The sequence below is a fragment of the Chenopodium album genome, chromosome 5 (genome assembly GCF_948465745.1).
Source record: "Chenopodium album chromosome 5, dcCheAlbu1.1, whole genome shotgun sequence".
NCBI classification, from domain to species: domain Eukaryota; kingdom Viridiplantae; phylum Streptophyta; class Magnoliopsida; order Caryophyllales; family Amaranthaceae; genus Chenopodium; species Chenopodium album.
This window is the reverse complement of record NC_137838.1, coordinates 52,797,715-52,815,096: the sequence shown is the minus strand read 5'-3', so window position 1 is coordinate 52,815,096 and position 17,382 is coordinate 52,797,715. Positions and strand designations below refer to the sequence as shown.

At 33.7% G+C, this 17,382-nt stretch overlaps 2 protein-coding genes and 1 long non-coding RNA gene across 4 annotated transcripts in view; 1 reads left to right on the top strand and 2 right to left on the bottom strand.

The window, feature by feature from the left end:
• Window positions 1-200: 200 nt before the first annotated feature.
• LOC145630736 (uncharacterized) overlaps window positions 201-17,382 on the bottom strand; it is a 92,583-nt gene continuing 75,401 nt past the window's right edge. The window contains exon 5 of the mRNA XM_081682913.1: window positions 201-211. The gene's annotated coding sequence lies outside the window, so the exon portion shown is untranslated. The remainder of the gene's footprint in view (window positions 212-17,382) is intronic.
• The window catches only part of LOC145632104 (bidirectional sugar transporter SWEET17-like), a 29,179-nt gene continuing 17,797 nt past the window's right edge, over window positions 6,001-17,382 (bottom strand). Inside the window, exons 5-6 of one of the 2 annotated variants that reach the window (XM_081684390.1) lie at window positions 7,546-7,665; window positions 6,001-6,306 (exon numbers count right to left, since the gene is read on the bottom strand). In XM_081684390.1, the coding sequence (XP_081540516.1) occupies window positions 6,169-6,306; window positions 7,546-7,665 (258 nt within the window). In that variant the 3' untranslated portion in view covers window positions 6,001-6,168. The remainder of the gene's footprint in view (window positions 6,307-7,545; window positions 7,666-17,382) is intronic. The other variant, XM_081684391.1, reaches the window with a different exon arrangement.
• LOC145632106 (uncharacterized) lies at window positions 13,611-15,555 on the top strand. Its single transcript, XR_014112485.1, has 2 exons — window positions 13,611-14,238; window positions 15,288-15,555. It is a non-coding gene; the product is annotated as an uncharacterized LOC145632106 (long non-coding RNA).

Genomic DNA, 17,382 nt, shown 5'->3' with positions numbered 1-17,382 from the left:
GAAAAAGGAGGCATATTCGCTTAAGACATGCTATAGTTAAGAATTTGATAAAAAATAATGTGATATCACTCGAGTATGTAAAGTCATAGAGGAATATTGCAGATCCTCTCACCAAAGGCCTTTGTAGAAAAATGGTGTTGGAGTCAGCACAAGGAATGGGTTTAAAGCCTATAGAGGAGTGAATTGTGATGGATACCCAACTTAGATATATCTAAGTTCAATGGGTCAAACGAAATCACAAAAGATCTCAAGTTGTATACTACTACCATTCCTAATTAATAAAGTGATGTAGTATATTTTCTGTCAAACTTGTAAGGATGAGCATATAGGCTCTTAATAAGTTCATAACCTGATAAGGTGGTTTGAGACAGAACAAACTTGATGAACTTACCTATGTGAATGTGGGGGTTACGCCCAATCCCCTATGAGAGTACTTAGGCTTGGATCTCTAGAGCATTCATGAAATCCAGGCAAACAGTGGGGCAATTTTATAATAACAAATTGCGAGAACACTTTTGATTTGATAAAGGTTTAGTGCGCAAATGTGTTTTCACTAACCCCATGTAAAGCTCAAGGCGAAGTCCACTAGACATGGTTGTGTAACATGTTTGTATGCGCTGGGTATCAATTCAAGTCCACAAGACATTGGTATCTTAAAAATCGAGTATCCATTGGCCAGATTCCAATTTCTTTACCCTGATCTTTTGAATCATGTGGGGGAATGTTGGAGTTATTAATTATAATTAGCTATCTCCCATGATAAATCTTCAAGTCTAAATACATTTGCTTATCTCCCATGATATAACTCCAAGTCTAAATTATTTTGCTTCAAAAGATCAACTACAAATTTGCATTGATTAGTTGACTCTGGCCACCAAAATATCTCCTAATTACCTTCTTTAATCTATCCGTTAGCATGATTGATGGACTAAATATTGCTTGATTGACTAATTGATTTCACATGCATGATTGTATCAATTAGTGGACAATTGCCATCATCATTCTCGTATTTATGCCGGGTAATTGATATTGCTTGAGATCACATGCATAATTATGGGAAAGAATTGATTCTTTGCATGGTTGACTTTCTTCCTTTCCTTTTATCAGACTTAGTGGAAGTAGTATATAAAGGAAGCACTTTTACCTCATTTCGACAGAAAAAATATTTAGACTACTCTTCTTCTTTCTCAAAAATAAATACTACATAAAATCTCTTGTTTTTGGGCATTGAGTTCTTAATCTGTCTCTTTGTACTACACCAACGAGGCAGAGGTCGTGTAACCCTGGAGGTTGATTGCCAAGAGTCCGTGTGTACGTAACAGGGCAAATTCAACTTTAGGGCAGTATTTATTCACGCCACGACTTGGTTCAGATAAGTTGTTCCGATTTTTATCAATATTTGTTCTTACACTAACAAGCACCAAGAAATTATGGTCAACATCACTCAGTCTAGCCAACAATGCTAATTCCTCTCATGCATTGTATTGTGGTCTTATCTTCTTGTTAATTTAGCGACCAAGATTCTAAGTGTTATTATAAATTTGTATACTAAATTTGAGTCACGCACCCTGAATCACAATTTTTTTTTTTTTAGGAAACCCTTGAATCACTTGATCTGCCTTACAACACTAATTTTAATTGCATTATTTCTTTCACCTACTTGAATTTATTTTTCAAAAAGTTGTCATGACCTTTTTTTCGTTTGTTGCTTCTGTTAGTGGTTGTTATTGTTTTCCCGGTGATAGTCAACGGCGTGGGTGATGGTCGACAAACAATAAGAAGGCCAGAAGGGAGAGAGAAAAAGTTAAGCCCTCTTATCATGAACCTTATAGGCTTTATAAAAATCAGATTTGGGATTTTTTTTTTTACCAAAAATCATTAATGCTGGAAATTGCTCCCTTTCCCTTGTTTTAAATCATTAGGCTAGTGAAAGAAATTACACTTATGTTCTTTCCAAAATCAAACTACTTTAATTAGAAACTATTACGTAAAATAGTTTTACCTCTTTTAAATAAAATGAAATACTTTAAATTCCTAACATATATTTTATAAATACTTTAATTAATTTATAAAGTACAGAAAAATGCAGGGAAATACAAAGCATTCCTCGTGACTAGACCTATCAAAAACCGACCTGAAACGGTGAATCCGAACCGTTTTGAACTGTTCCAAAAAGGAACTGAACCGTTAAGAACCTGTTATTTTAAAACCGTAAACCGACCCGATCCGATTTTTAAAACCTGAAACTGAACCAATCCAAATGTTTGAGAACCGTTACTGAACCGTACCCGAAATCAAGCCGAACTGATACAACCCGAAACAGAGAACAACCCAAACCGATTACTTTTGAAACCGATAGCAACCCGACCCATTGTAAACCGAAATCGTTTAAACCCGACAAAAACCCGATAAACCCAAATCTTTTACTACCTGTAACTGGTTAGGATTAAACCGTTTATTACCCGTAATAAGTTATGATCGAACCGTTTATAACCCGTAATTGGTTATAATCGAACCGTTTATAATCCGTAAGTTCGTAACCCGTTATAACAGTAGAATTTTTATTCCTATTTTTTTTTTTTTGCGTATATTTTATCATTAGTATAACAAAAGGGTTTAATTTGAACTATAACGAGTAATGGTTTATGGAACACAATATTGTATTTAAAAAAAATTAAAAATCTAAATCAAAAGCTAACTCTAGATTTGTTATTATTAGTTGATCCTTAAAATCATTATACAAAAAAGGGACATAAAGTTAAACAACTAATTAATACTTCGTATCATCTACTAGAATAACTGATTAAAAAATATTGAGGATATACTAGACGATATATATATGTTAACAAAACCCGTTTAAAACTAGCAAAACTAGTTGTCAAACTGGCTGAGTTCAACTTGAACCAATTACAACCCGAACCGATTAAGACCCGACCCGATTAAGACCCGATATGTGTTGACCAAAAACCCGCTTTAAACTGATAAATCCCTTTTTAAACCGATCGAATTTAATCCGAACCGATTATGACCCGAACCAATTATAACCCGACCTGATTAGAATACGACCCGAAAAAAAACTGTAATAAAAATAAATCAAACCGAACCGACCCTAAATTATTTATAACCGAACCGAACTGACCCGTCAATAATTCCAACCCGTTAAAAACCGACCCGTTACAAACCGAAAACCTGATGAACCGAACCCAAAACTGAACCGAAAACCCGATTGACACCCCTACTCGTGACTATATGTTCAAAATATCATCTTTTGCCCTTTGTCTCAATTTAGTGAAGTAGAGGCTCGTGTGTTGTTCCTTCCTCAATTGATTCTTGTAAAATATTTGGTAAACCTTTATAATTTTTGTATGTGCAATACACAACAAGTTGTATTGCCCCGAATATAAACCGTATGTCATTTGGTATCTGTACATGGCCACAAGAATAAGATACTTATTATTTGAATAAACTAAAAATAATCAACGTTAATTTGATAGAATATATTCATCATTAATAATTTCAAAGTTTCTAAATGGGAAATTCTCTGTTTTTCATGGTGAGAAACAAATTTGTTTCTCATAATGACATTTTTTGAATAAATCAACAACTTTTTCATTATTGTGAGCTCCACAATTGAATAAAGTTGTTGGTTTATTTACGAATATGTCATTTGAGAAACAAAATTTGTTTCTCACCATGAGAAATTGGGGCATCCTCTTTTTAAATTCATCAAAGTATATCTAGAATCTCTGTCACTCAACTTCTATTGAGGATACATTTAGAAAATCATGGGATATATATTTTATGACCATATTTTATGGGTAGAATATCTTTTGGGGTATCTTTAATTACTTTCCTAATTCTATTTTATTAGGGTATTCTTGTACTATATATTGGCTATGGCCGTCATTAATGAGAATCAAGCTATTGTGTTTATTCAATTTAACATGGTATCAAGAACAGGTTAAAAAATATATATACAAATTTTTTTTTTTTGCTCGGTGAACTATGGTGGATGGAAGCAATCCACCGCCACCAATTTATGAGTACAATAGTAGTGCTAGTACTAAATCTGCCAACAATCAGATTATGAATTCAAGTGGGCAATTATTTCCAAGTGAACAATGGCATACAATTACAAGTTTGGTGGGTAATACCAAAATTTTCGACAATTGTTCGAACAATAAGTTTGATGATACCTCTTGGATTATTGATACATGAGCCACACATCATGTTACAGGAAAAAAATCTTGGCTTATTGATACAAAGAGGTTTGAATGTCCTGTAGGGTTACCGAACGATGAAACAGTGTCGACTTCTCCTATTGGTTTTGTTCGTTTGTCAGACAAAATCACTCTATCTAGGGTGCTCTATGTCCCTAATTTGAGTTGTAATTTACAATATGTTCACAGCTTAATGATGAGCTTAATTGTATTATCCAATTTAACTCATATATGTGTGCTATACAGGATCAAACGAAGGAGTTGCTTAGATTGGGAGGACCCCAGATTATAGTATTTTAGCAAATCGGATTACGTGCATCATGTGGGTGCTATTGACGCAAGGTCTGATTTGGAGCTATGGTATCGTCGTATGGGTCATTCTTCCGAGAAAGTAGTTAAGTTGTCTCCTATAGTTAATTACAAATATAGTCTTGATAAAGGGTGTGAAGTTTGTATGTGTGCAAAACATCCTAGAGATAGATTTCCTTTGAGTGATAATAAAGCGTCTAGAATATTTGAGAAAGTACATTGTGATTTATGGGGTCCATATATCGTCATGTTTCGTCGTGGAGCTTGTTATTTTTTGAAAATTGTTGATGATTATTCTAGAGCAGTGTGGATATATTTGCTGATTGGTAAAACTAAGGTGGTTCGTATGTTTTTGTCCTTTGTTGCTATGGTAGACAGATAATTTTCCTACACAATTAAAGTCGTGCAAAGTGACAATGGTACTGAGTTTAATTGTTTGCTTGTTTTTTTAATTGCTATCACTAGGATTATTTTTCAAACCTCTTGCATGGGTACACCATAACAAAACGGGAGGGTAAAGAGAAAACATAAACACATTTTGGAAGTAGGGAGAGCCTTGAGATTTCAAGCCAAATTGCCCAATTATTTTTGGGGTGAATGCGTTCTTGCTGCTACTCACTTCATTAATCGAACTCCTACTCTTTTACTTCAAAACAAAACTCCATCCGAAATCCTTTTTAATAAACCACCTCAATTTGATGCTATTCGCACGTTTGGGTGTCTTTGTTTCATTCACAATCAGAAAACGAATGGTGATAAATTTGCAAGGCATAGTAGAAAATGTGTTTTTGTGGGTTATCAATTTGACAAGCAGGGTTTGTTATTGTATGATCTTGAATCAAAAGTTTTTTTGTTTCTCAAGATGTAAAGTTTGTCGAGGGTGTATTCCTTATGATAGTCTAGAGGAGGTGAATATAGTGCCACATCGTGACACAAATGGTGAAGTGCATGAAGATTGTTTGGAGTGTGATGTATTTGATGATAATTATGGAGATTTAGGGGTGGAAATTGGTGGTTCAAATGAAGTTGTACATGCTGCCCTGAGCATGGATCAATCAGCCTCACACGCGGAGCAGCCTGCGAGCACAGGAGATCCCGCGGCTGGCAGAATACTCACCTAGCTTCTGCTTCCCTCACGGGATTTCTGTGGCCGTGGGGTCAACAACATCGCAACAGCAGCACAATGCTGGCCTGGCGAGTCTCACAGCAGCAGTGCTGCTATTGCCGAGCAACATCAGGCTCACACCGACCGGCCCATAGTTACTGAGCCGCTTCAACCGGAGGCCTTAGGAAGGGGTATTTGTGAGAAAATTCCTTCGGTTAAGCTTTGAGATTACGTAACTCATTCTATTTTTGCTAATAGTCCGTCTCCGTCCACTCCATCCTACAACACTCCTTTAGGTACGCCATATCCTTTAGCACATTATATACATTGTGACATGTTTTCTGTGAATTATCGTAAGTTTACCTCTTTTAAATAAAATGAAATACTTTAAATTCCCAACATATATTTTGTAAATACTAAAATTAATTTATAAAATACAGAAAAATCCAGGGAAATACAAAGCATTCCTCGTGACTATATATATAGAAATTGATTTATATATTCCAAATATCATCTTTTGTCCTTTGTCTCAATTTAGTGAAGTAGAGGCTCGTGTGTTGTTCCTTCCTCAATTGATTCTTCCAAAATCTTCGGTAAACCTTTATAATTTCTGTATATGCAATACACAACAAGTTGTATTGCCCCGAATATAAATCCTATGCCATTTGGTATCTGTACAAGGCCACAAGAATAAGATACTTATTATTTAAATAAACTAAAAATAATCAACATAAATTTGATAGAAGTATATTCGTCATTAATAATTTCAAAGTTTTTAAATTCATTAGAGTATGTCTAGAATATCTGTCAGTCAAATTTGCTTAGTCACATTCATGGTGTAATTTGAGCTATCAATAGGTATTAGTTGAGGAAATAGAGATAAACTAGATGAAGCCCGTGCGATGCACGGTTTGTTTAATTTTTTTTAAATAATGTTTTTTTTTTTTTTTTGTATTTATGAGCCTAAAATTTGTTATATATTTAGATAAAATTCCTAATATTAAAAGATAATATATAATATTTAATTAATTTAAACTTAAAAATCTCATTCGCCAATTTTGCTTACATGACATTTAAATTATTTAATTCTAAAAGAAATTAATAATCTCTTATTTAATTGGCTACTACTAAGATTTATAATCCTACATGGCGCGCTGAGAAAATTAGATCCTACGTGGCTCTCTAAAAACTCAGGAAAAAACTCCCCTTTATATATATACTAGTTTTGTGCCCCGTGCGATGCCTGGGTTGAGGAATAGATGTGTTTTTCTGACGATTTATTATCTAGTAGGCATGTAATGACTAATGAAAATGTTCACTTTAATATATTAAAAAAATAAAATAAAAATAAAAAAATAAACTAAATAAAATAAATGTTTAAAGCGCGTTGGAATGACCCGAATCCAAAACTTTAGGCAAGGGTTGAACATTTCTTGACTTTATCCATTTTATTATATTGTGAAGTATATAATTTTAACTAATTAGTATATATTATAAATGGGTGTTTTATGCTTTGAACTACTTTTTTCGCTCCAAAAATATTGTGATATAAAAAATAAATTTATATGATAATTTTTTAGAATTATAATCTTTTAATTTTATTTTGAATAAAATAATTATAATTCAATTTGTACATATGACATATTGTTATTTTATCGATAATAAAACTGTAAATTAACAATTTTATCATAAAATTCTATCCAAATCCCTAACTTTTTTTTTTATCTTATGCAGTGTATTTAACTTTATCCAACGTGGCGCGACACTTGGCGAAAAGTTAGAACGCCAAGTATCGCTGTCTCGTAACCTGGCTAAAAGTTTAGCTTTATATATTAGTTATAGTTATATGATATTAGATTTGCAACCGAAAATTTGAAAATAAATTTTTACAGAGATGGAAGTATGATTTACCCCAAGGAAATAATCATGCACAAGAACGGCATAAATTGTCCAAACTCCTCCGGTTAGAAAGAGAACAAATGATAAGCCAAAAGGCATGTACTCCACACTTTTTGTTGTTATCACTGTATCCTGAAAAAAATGAGGATAGTATGATTTAAGTTTGGCAAATTTGCAAAAAAAAACCTTTTAAAAGCACCCTTTTGTAAAAAAAAAAACCTTTTAAAAGCTTTTTAGTTAAAAAAAACCACAACCTCAATTTTTTTGCAAGGAGAAACTTGTTTCACTAATTGTCCTCTAATTCACTTAATTAGTCTCTTATTTTGTTTTCTTTCTTTTAATCACTCTCTAACCCACCTATTTATGAGTAATAATTAAATTAAATTTAAAAAAAAAAAAACCCTACCACTAGCCAACCACCACCTCCCAACAAATAGCCAACCATCCCCACCCCCATTGGACCCGCCGCCCAGATCCCCCACCACCGGCCGACCATCCCTTTCTTCCTTATCCCTGGCGGCGACCACCACAAGTAAGCAATTTTCAATTTTTGGCTCTAAATTGCTCAAATCAAGTCCAAACAATTGAAATTTGCTTCCAAATTATCCTACCATCATATACATATATAATCAAAGCCAAAATAAACATCAATTGCAAGCAAGATGCACAAATTTAGAAACCCCCAAATCGATTTTTCTAGGGTTTATGGACAAATTAAAAATTGCAAAGTTCAAGCACTTTATAAGATAAAATCGAAGCAAAAATGCATTGATTGTGTGCAAAAACTTGAATTGAAGCTTCCAATAATATCCTAGCAAATTTGGGTTGTGTGTTTGAGGGAGAAATGAAAGGTAGATGTTCGAAGGGAGGGGCCGGGGAAGTGGAGGGTTGCAGCAGGCCGGTGGTAAGGGGGGTCGACCGAAGGTTGAGTTGGGTCGCCGGGGATGAGAGGTTGTAGGTGGCGTGGGGGAGGAGAGCTGCTGCAGTGGGAGGAGGGCTGCTGCAGTGGGAGGAGGAAAGGAAAGGGCTGCTGCAAGGGGAGGTGGAAAGGGAGGAGGGTGGTGGTTTTTGTTCTTTTTTTATGTTTATAAATTAATTTAGTTATAAAATTGTTAAGTGAGTACTGAAAGGATAATTAGAATAAATTAGAAATTAATTACGTGGATTAGAGACAGAGACACTTGGTTGTCATCAACAAAAAAAATTCACATTCGGGTTTTATTTTGCCAAAATGTTAAAATTCGGGTTTCCGCCTTTAAGTTTTTCACACCAAAAAGAAAAAAAAAATTATAATTCTTTCAAATTAAAATGACTGGAAATACTCTCATATACTAGTTTTGTTAACACTTAAAACTTTTTTAAGATCAAATTGAATAAATTAAACAAAGTTTACAAATAAAACTTCTTGAGTATTTAGATCCCATATAAAGCTTGCAAATCAACGACTCAAATACAAACTAATGCAAGAAACAATAATTTGTAGGATTTAATTTATACATTCTTTTCTAAATACTATTTCAGTTTTTCATTATTTGAAACAAAGAGGTATTATATGTGAGAAATAAAAAATTCTTTTGTTGCAAATAAAAAAAAAAAAGGGATCGCGGAGGTTGTTAAAAAATTATGGTACATTTTTAACAAAGAAAGAATTGAACTTTCTTATAACAAACTCGAAGTGTCAACTTATCTTAACATGACTTTTATCACTTTGATTGAGCTTGAACCCAAATTATACAAATTTAGTGTGATTAATCAAGACTATCTATATTTTGTTCTTGTTCTCGTATCTTAGGAGCACATAGGCACAAAATTGCATTTATTATACTACTAAGTTGGTTTCCATGTCACACACGATAATTTTAAAATTATTATTGATATACACAATAATTTGTATCTATCGTTTTTTTTTTTTGGGGGGGGGGGAGGGAACAATCTATTGTTAGTATAACACAATAATTAGCATTTAATTACAATATTAAAAATTATCAAAATAAAAAAGGACAAAATTTGACTAAAATACACTCTATACTTTAGTATAATATGTAAGAAAGTTAAAAATAAAAAAATAAAATAAAAAAAAAATAAAAAAGTGTTAATGACCAAATTAAAAGGAATGTATTATATTACGTATATTAAATATTCTAAGAAGATTTTCTAAACCAAAAAAAGTTTTAACAATTTAAAGAAGATTTTAACAGACCAAAAACAATTTTAACAATTTTCTAGACCAACAACAATTTTAACAATTTTAAGAAGATTTTCTAGACCAAAAACAATTTTGGCTAGAATATTTTTAACCACGAAATGACATGTAATATTTAATTTCGCCTTAGTAGAGGAAAAATGGAAACTAATAATCCCACCTTTACTCGGTCTTTCATAAACAATCCTACATTCGATTATCCCAAAACAATCCCACCTTTGACATGGATCTTCTTTAAACGATCTCTGACCGGCATAATTATTTTGGTAACCTTATTTCTTAGGTTATAAGACACGTGTCGACTTTTGATAGGTTTATTCTATTTTTTTGATAATATATTTTTAATAGTTAAAAAAACAAAATAATTATGAAAAAAAACCCAAAACTACTGGCACCCGCCACTCCTAACACCTAAATGACCACCCCTGCGTCGTCCCAGTCTGAACGACCACCCTCATCCTTGGAAAACCAACCACAATCCCACCCCCTTTCCCTCCCCCACCCCTCCGAGCACTCTGCTGAAAACCTACCCACCTCATGAAATGACGAAACCCCAATAGCCACCCCCAAAAAATCACGCACAGATCACTCTGAAAACACCACAAGCCACACCAACAAGCTTAATTGCATTATTTTTTCTATTATTCACAACTTTTCTGCTCTAATTTGCTGATTTAGCTCTACAATGTTTCAATTCCATAGTTAATTTTTTGGTATTTTTTCTGAATATTGCAAATTTGCAATTATAATCGACTTTTTTTTTGCCCCAATTTGGATAATTATCATACATGGGAATCACATTTCTGGTGTTTAGTGTGATTTTCTTTGTTTAGGGATGCATGGGAATGAGATTTTTGTAGAGGGTATGGATTAGAAAGGCTTAATTTTGCTACGCTACATTGATGAATTGATAGCTAAATAAGAGGGAAGAAAGGAAAATTATGGATATTCGGGGTGGGCATTGGGTGTTTAGGGGGTTTTGGGGTAGCAGGGGTTAGAGTTGGATTGCATCGTTGATCCGGCGGTAATGGAGGGTGGCAGCAAGGGTGGTGTGGTGGCACTGTGACAATTAAGGTGCAAGGGGGTGGTGGTTATGGTGATAACATAACCATGGAAAGGGGGGAGGTAGGAGGAGAGTGAACTTAAAAAAATAATAAAAAATAAATAAAAAATTATAACCTGTTTAACAGGTTGAAGGTAAAATGGATCGTTAAAAGAAGAGCCCTATCAAAAGTGGGATTTTTTTGGAATAATCGTAAGGTGGGATTGTTTATGGAATACCGAGTAAAGGTGTGATTATTAGTTTACATTATTTTTCCCTTAGTATATAGTTAAGTTATAAACTACTTTCTTATTTGAAGAAATTATAATAATTATTTAATATATATATGTTCATTTTTATAAAAAAAATTAATAGAATATGAAATATACAAAAGATATATAGAAATATTTCAGTTGAGTGTAGACGAAATAAATATGATTATCAAACTGGAAAGAATGTATCATATGTTAATTAGCACAAATTTTCAGATGTGATTATGGTCACACGTTGTGGCTAGGTGATGATTGACATTCATGTCACTCTTAGGGTAGTGATTATGCTTTGATTTAGCTTGTCTTAAAGTGTTTTGTAGTTGTTTTGTTCAAATAATGCGGGCATACATGTCTCGATGTGTTTTGGATAAAATTGCGTATGTGCTTGAATGCTTGCCTTTATTGCGTGTTTGCACCGTTACCTTTATCTTATTGCTTCCCTTGGTGTTTGTGCTTAGATTTTGAAATCAAGTATTGCAGAGAAGAAGCCAAGGAAGCACGAGAGAAGAATTGGAGAAAGCAAGGTGCGAGGGCGCACACCATATGTGGTGTGCGCGGGCACCGGCTTGTGCGGCCGCACAGCCGTGTGAGAACCAACGCATAGAAAGGCAAATTGTAGAATCGAGGCAGAGGCTTTTGCGTGCCTTACGCGCGGGCGCACAGCTACAGTGCGCGGGCGCGCAACCCGGCAGCATAAGCCGCGCAACCCAAGGAGCCCACTGCTCGAGCGCGCAAGCTATTGTGAGCGAGCGACTATCGAGCCCTGTTCAGCGGTTTTTTTCGCAATTCTATATATATTGCGAGGCTTGTTTTTGTATGGGAGATTAGATAGTTTTAGGTCTTTTTTCTCTAGTTTATAAGAGCTTCTCTCTCTAGGTTTAGCTTAGGATTAGTGTAGTTTACAGAGAGAAAATGAGGGTTTCACCATTGTTGAGTTTGGATCTTGAAGAGGAAGATTGATCTTCTTGCTTGTAGACATTCACCCCCAATCAATGAAAATTTCTAACTTTCTCTCCTCTATTTTCATTGCTTTCTTTTGATTCTTGTTTTAGTTGTTAGTAATACTCATTAATGATGTTGATGCTTGATTATTTGTTGATTAATCTTGTTGTTGGATTGATTAGTGAGTAGTTCCCCCATTAAGGGGATGGTGATGGTATAGTTGAATCTCAACCATGTTTTGGTATTGGAATTGATTTGATTGTGTTTAAATGCTTTGTATTCCATGTCTTACTAGTTGTTTCTCTTGAGAGGCATATCAATAGTTGCAATTAGGTGGAATAAACTAAGTTGTGGCGATAGCGTAGCTTAGGAATTTCCATTGAATGGTTTTGCTTAATTATTACCTTGATTTGTGTAGCTTATGATGATAGTGTAGGCTATTTGATGAATTGAGAAAGCAATTGGCCCCGATTAGCGGTTGAATTGTGCAGTATAACTATTGTTGTGAGGTGCTTAGTTCACATTTTAAATTTATTTCATGCTTTGTTATGCTTGAGTGAATACTTGCCTAACCCACTCCCTTAGTGCTTTAATTATATTGCTTCTAGTCTTTTTTTAATCTTTGCTTTAGTATCTTTAGTTTACTTTCCCTATTTCAGACTAGTTTAGTTGGTGATAATATTTGGTAGTGCTTAACCGTCCCCTGTGGTTCGACCCCTCTTCTTGCCATATACTTGTATTAATTTAGTTGAGTGTTATAAATTGTATTTGATTAGAAGTGTTTTAGTTTCAACGGCCTAAAATTCTCTTATTAATGGGGTTACTTGATCGATTAGGGTTTGTAATCCCCCGTATTTTTAATTTAATAATAACGTATTTATTTAGTATTTATTTTATAAATACTTTTATATTTTTCTTATTTTATAAGTATGAATTTTATTTGAGGTAAAGTAATAAGATTTTAATTATTTTCAAACTAAAACTATTAAGTTTTGGTTGTAATCAAAACTCTCTTTTAAGCTTAGTGGTCTAACACACTAACTTACTCAAGCCCAAACAACAATCCTAATTCTACTTGGATTAGGAAGTCAAGCCCATACTTCTACAAAAAAAAAAAAGCCCTCAAACTTCTCTTTCTCCTTTCTACGTGAAATAAAAAAAAAACAAAAAGAGGAAAACCCCTCACTTCCCTTCCTCCTCTTCACGACATTCACAAAAAAAAAAAAAAAAAAAAAAAAAAAAAAAAAAACCTTGAAGCTCGAACTGCTGCTGCTGCCCCGCCAACGAACCACCACTCCGGCCACCACCTGTTCGCCGTCGACCTTTGCCCAGCCACCGCAGCTACAGTAGTTGCCCCTCTTCTCCTCCCCCTTATTTCTTTTCCTTTATTCTTGTTATTTTGATTTAAAGATTCAATTTTTATTTGATTTCAATTATAAAATTATTGTTATTAGGCTTTAATAGTATGTATAAATTACAAAAGATTATAAATTTATGGGTTTTAACATGTTTAAAGTATTATATTAATTTTCAGATTTGGGTATGTATAAATTTAGGGTTTAAAGTGTTGATTTTTCATGTTTTAAAGGCTTAATAACGTACTAAACAAATTACTTAATCATTCTATGTTCAAAGTATGTCAAAGTATGATTATTTTGGTTGTATATTAATTTTCAGATTTAATAAAGTTTCAATTTTTATGGATTAGTAGTGTTAATTTCATGATTTTATGCTTCTAAACCTATAAAATATTTATTGTGGGTATTTTGTGATTGAAAAAGCTTTGAACTTTATATTCTAATCTTAATAAAAATTTTCAGATTTTATACCTTTTACTTTGAAGCCTCTAATTGCATTGAATTGATATATTCTTGGGTTTTTAACACACTAACTTGCTATATAATGACTATTTCAAGCAATTATGCTTATGGGGTTATTTTATATATTTAAAACAAAATTCCAGATTTAATTACCTATTTCAAAGTTGCTGTAATTTGATATAAAACACTATATTTTCATAATTCTAACATGTAAACTTAAAGTTGGGATGTTATATTACTAACTTTGATTTTTGGGGACAATCTAAAGACTTTGTTTTGGTAATTTAAGAGGTTTTAAAGTAGTTTAGTATTGCTGTAATTTTAATTGCTTTGGTATTGATTTATTCCTAATTGTTTGGTTTAGGAGAGGACTTTGTAGAAGGCGACTTCTAGTTTTAAAGTGGCCAACCGGATTGTTTACACAAGGTACGTACAAGATACGAAACCTTGCTTGTAGGTGCATGTTTAAGGACGGATCGAGAACTTAGTATCATGTATAGGATTGATTGGGTTAAATTGTCTGGTTATACATTGTGAATTTCAAATGATGTGCACTAGTTTATAATGCAAGTATTATTTGTGCTTTATTTATGCAAGGTGCGCTTAAAGGCAAAGGTATGTGTTTGGTGTAAAGATCAAATTATTACTCGTTCAGGATTATGTAAACAGGATGAGTAAAGGAGAAATTCAAGTCTTGTAAGACGAGGTTAAGGTTTTGGGGTGCCTTATGCACTCAAGGTGTTTATACACCGAGGTAGTAATGGAATAAATAATAAATGTTTCTTACCACTAATAAATCAAGAATTGAAATTGAAAAGTTGTTTTACTTGATTGAATTGGATTGATTGTATTGTTATGCATAGGAGTCATCACCGAGTTTAAACCTGTAAATCACGTAAAGTGCAAGATGGATGAGCAATAAAACTCTGGATTGGTGCACTTCTGGAGTAATGACAATCAGGGGTTGGGGTACATGGGGTATTAGCCGTGTACTTTTCTCGAGGCCGTCTGATCTACGAGTCTCTTCTTTCAAATATTATTTTTCTAAAACTAGGAGTTAGGTGAGATCTCATACTAACTACGGTCACGGAGTCGCGCCCGTGGTCGTTGGATGTTTATTGATGTTTCCGAAAGGAGGCATGGGGTTTTTCTTTATTGATGTTCCAAATGGGACATGGGTTGGACAACCTTGTCTATTGCTAAATCCAATGAAATAAATAAATGAGTCAGTTAATATTAAATAGTGAGGTCTTAATAAATTTGTGAATCGAGTTGTGAATTGAGTCTATATTTAATGATGCTTGTGCTTGAATATTAGTAGCATGTTAGGTATTCTCTCAATTCGTTTTCGCAGCTTGTATGTACTCAGCTTTGCTGACTGCGTGCTTTTGTGTGTGTCTTTCTTTAGTCATGGCCTTCGCCTTTCAATGACCCTGTGATGATCCAATTTTTACACTTGTAATATTGGGGAGCAGAATAACCACAGGTTCTTACACATGCAGCATTCATCAGGGTTGTGGGATCTTGAGTAGAGAGTTGGTTGTTTCCATATTATTTATTTTGCAAAGTTTGAATTTAATTTAATTTGTTTTTAGTTGACGCTAATTCTTTTGAGTTTGAAGTTATTAGGACTCTGAATTTAAACACTTACTACTTTTATTGGGTTTTGAATAAGGGCCTTAATGGTTCCAACTTGTAATACTTATTTTGATTTAATTCCTTTGTTTTGAGGTTTATTTAAAACTGTTTTGGTTTTCCGCTGCTAATTTTTGAGATAGCCTTAACGTTTGAACACGTGGCGGTAGCACACCAGTAATTCTCTTGAAATTGTTCAGGTTGTATACAGGTTTCTCACGGGTTTTTAAGAGAGAATTATTGGGGTGTTACAAAGTGGTATCTGGGAGCTTAGGTTAGATTTAATTACCACTAAAGCCAATTAGCTTAGTATGACTTAGGCGCCTATTCAATGATTTAAAATTTTAATGACAATTTTTTTATTTTATCCATTTGAAACTAAGTATGTTTTAAACCATTTTATTTATAACAAATTTGAAATTTTTTTTTTTCTCTACTTGGTGAGTTTTGGGTAGACTTAAGAAGGGAATGCATGCATACATCATACATATATTTTTTTCTCTTTTGCATTTAATTATCACATGAAGTATTATTTTCTTATTTATTTAACATGTTATAATTATGTTCTAATTGATTTACTTCTATGATGTGCTTGTGTTATGCTTTTGAATGTTCTTTGCATTGGGTTAACGTAGAAAAAGGATGAGCGACTCAGTGATCACGTCTGAAAGCGTGAGTAATGATATTAGGAACAACCCCATTGCTATGTCTGAAGATGAGAGTGATACTCGAAGTGACGATACTGTAGAAAGGTTTGAAAAGATTATGACGCCGACTAATCCAGATGAGGAAGACTACCAGTACTTACATGAGTTTAAAACAGCAAAGAATAAGAAGCATAAAATTAAAACCTACCAAAGAATGTTCCATGATTATACTCTTATTGAATTCCAGATGAGGATGAGCTAGAATGGTTACAACCACCACCTGAAGATCCAAATGCTGGGAAGAGAGCTACTAGAAACCCAAATCCGCTCTACAAGTCAATTATTATTGAAGACTCAGATGACGAAAATGACCTTGATTTTGATGTTAATAATTACAATGAGAAGAGAGATAAGAACAGTAATGTGATACCTTGAGGATTATTTTTGTTAGGATGGAGTTAGTATGAATAAGGCATTTTCCATTGAAATAGTTATTAGAACCTCATTATAGTCTGATTTGGATGATTAATTTTAATAAGTAGCTAGTGCTACATAGTTTTTATTTGGGATTGAGACCTTTATATAAGTTATAATAAGAAGTTGATATTTTATTGTCAAGAGCTTCATTTCACTTTTATTTGGGAGCAAGAGCAAGTTTAATTTTTGTAATCATATACTTCATGGGAAAATCTCTTTGTTTATAATCGAACTTAATAAGAGTATCGCGGGAAGGGAATTTTTTTTATCATTTAATCCTGCATATGAATCGTGCTTATATTGTGTGGTATTTTGCTTGGGACAAGGGGGTGTAATCTCAAGGTGCCCTTTTGAACCAATTTATGTGATAAATATGATATTGTGATTCAATTAATATATGTGAATAGAATTTGGATTTCATTTAAAATGGAGTGCACATTTATTTTATTTCAGGCGTAGAGCTAGAATGGCTGAGAACGCTGCCTTAGCTGATGCTATTCGTTTGTTGGCCGAAAATGTGATCCAAAACCGGGGAGACCAAGTCGACCCCCAAGCTGAAATGTTTAAAAAGCTGGCCCAGGTTAGACCACCAGTTTTTAGGGGAGGTGCTGACCCTACTTTCCTAGAAAACTGGATTCAGGAGTTTGATAAGTTGTTCGTGGCACTCAACTGTCCTGAGGGTATGAAAGTGGATCAGGCCGCTATGTACCTTAAGGACGAGGCTGATATATGGTGGAGAGACAATGTTGTGACCGTTAGGGCCAAACCTGACTTTGGGTGGGAAGTGTTTAAGACCTCCTTGAGGGACAAG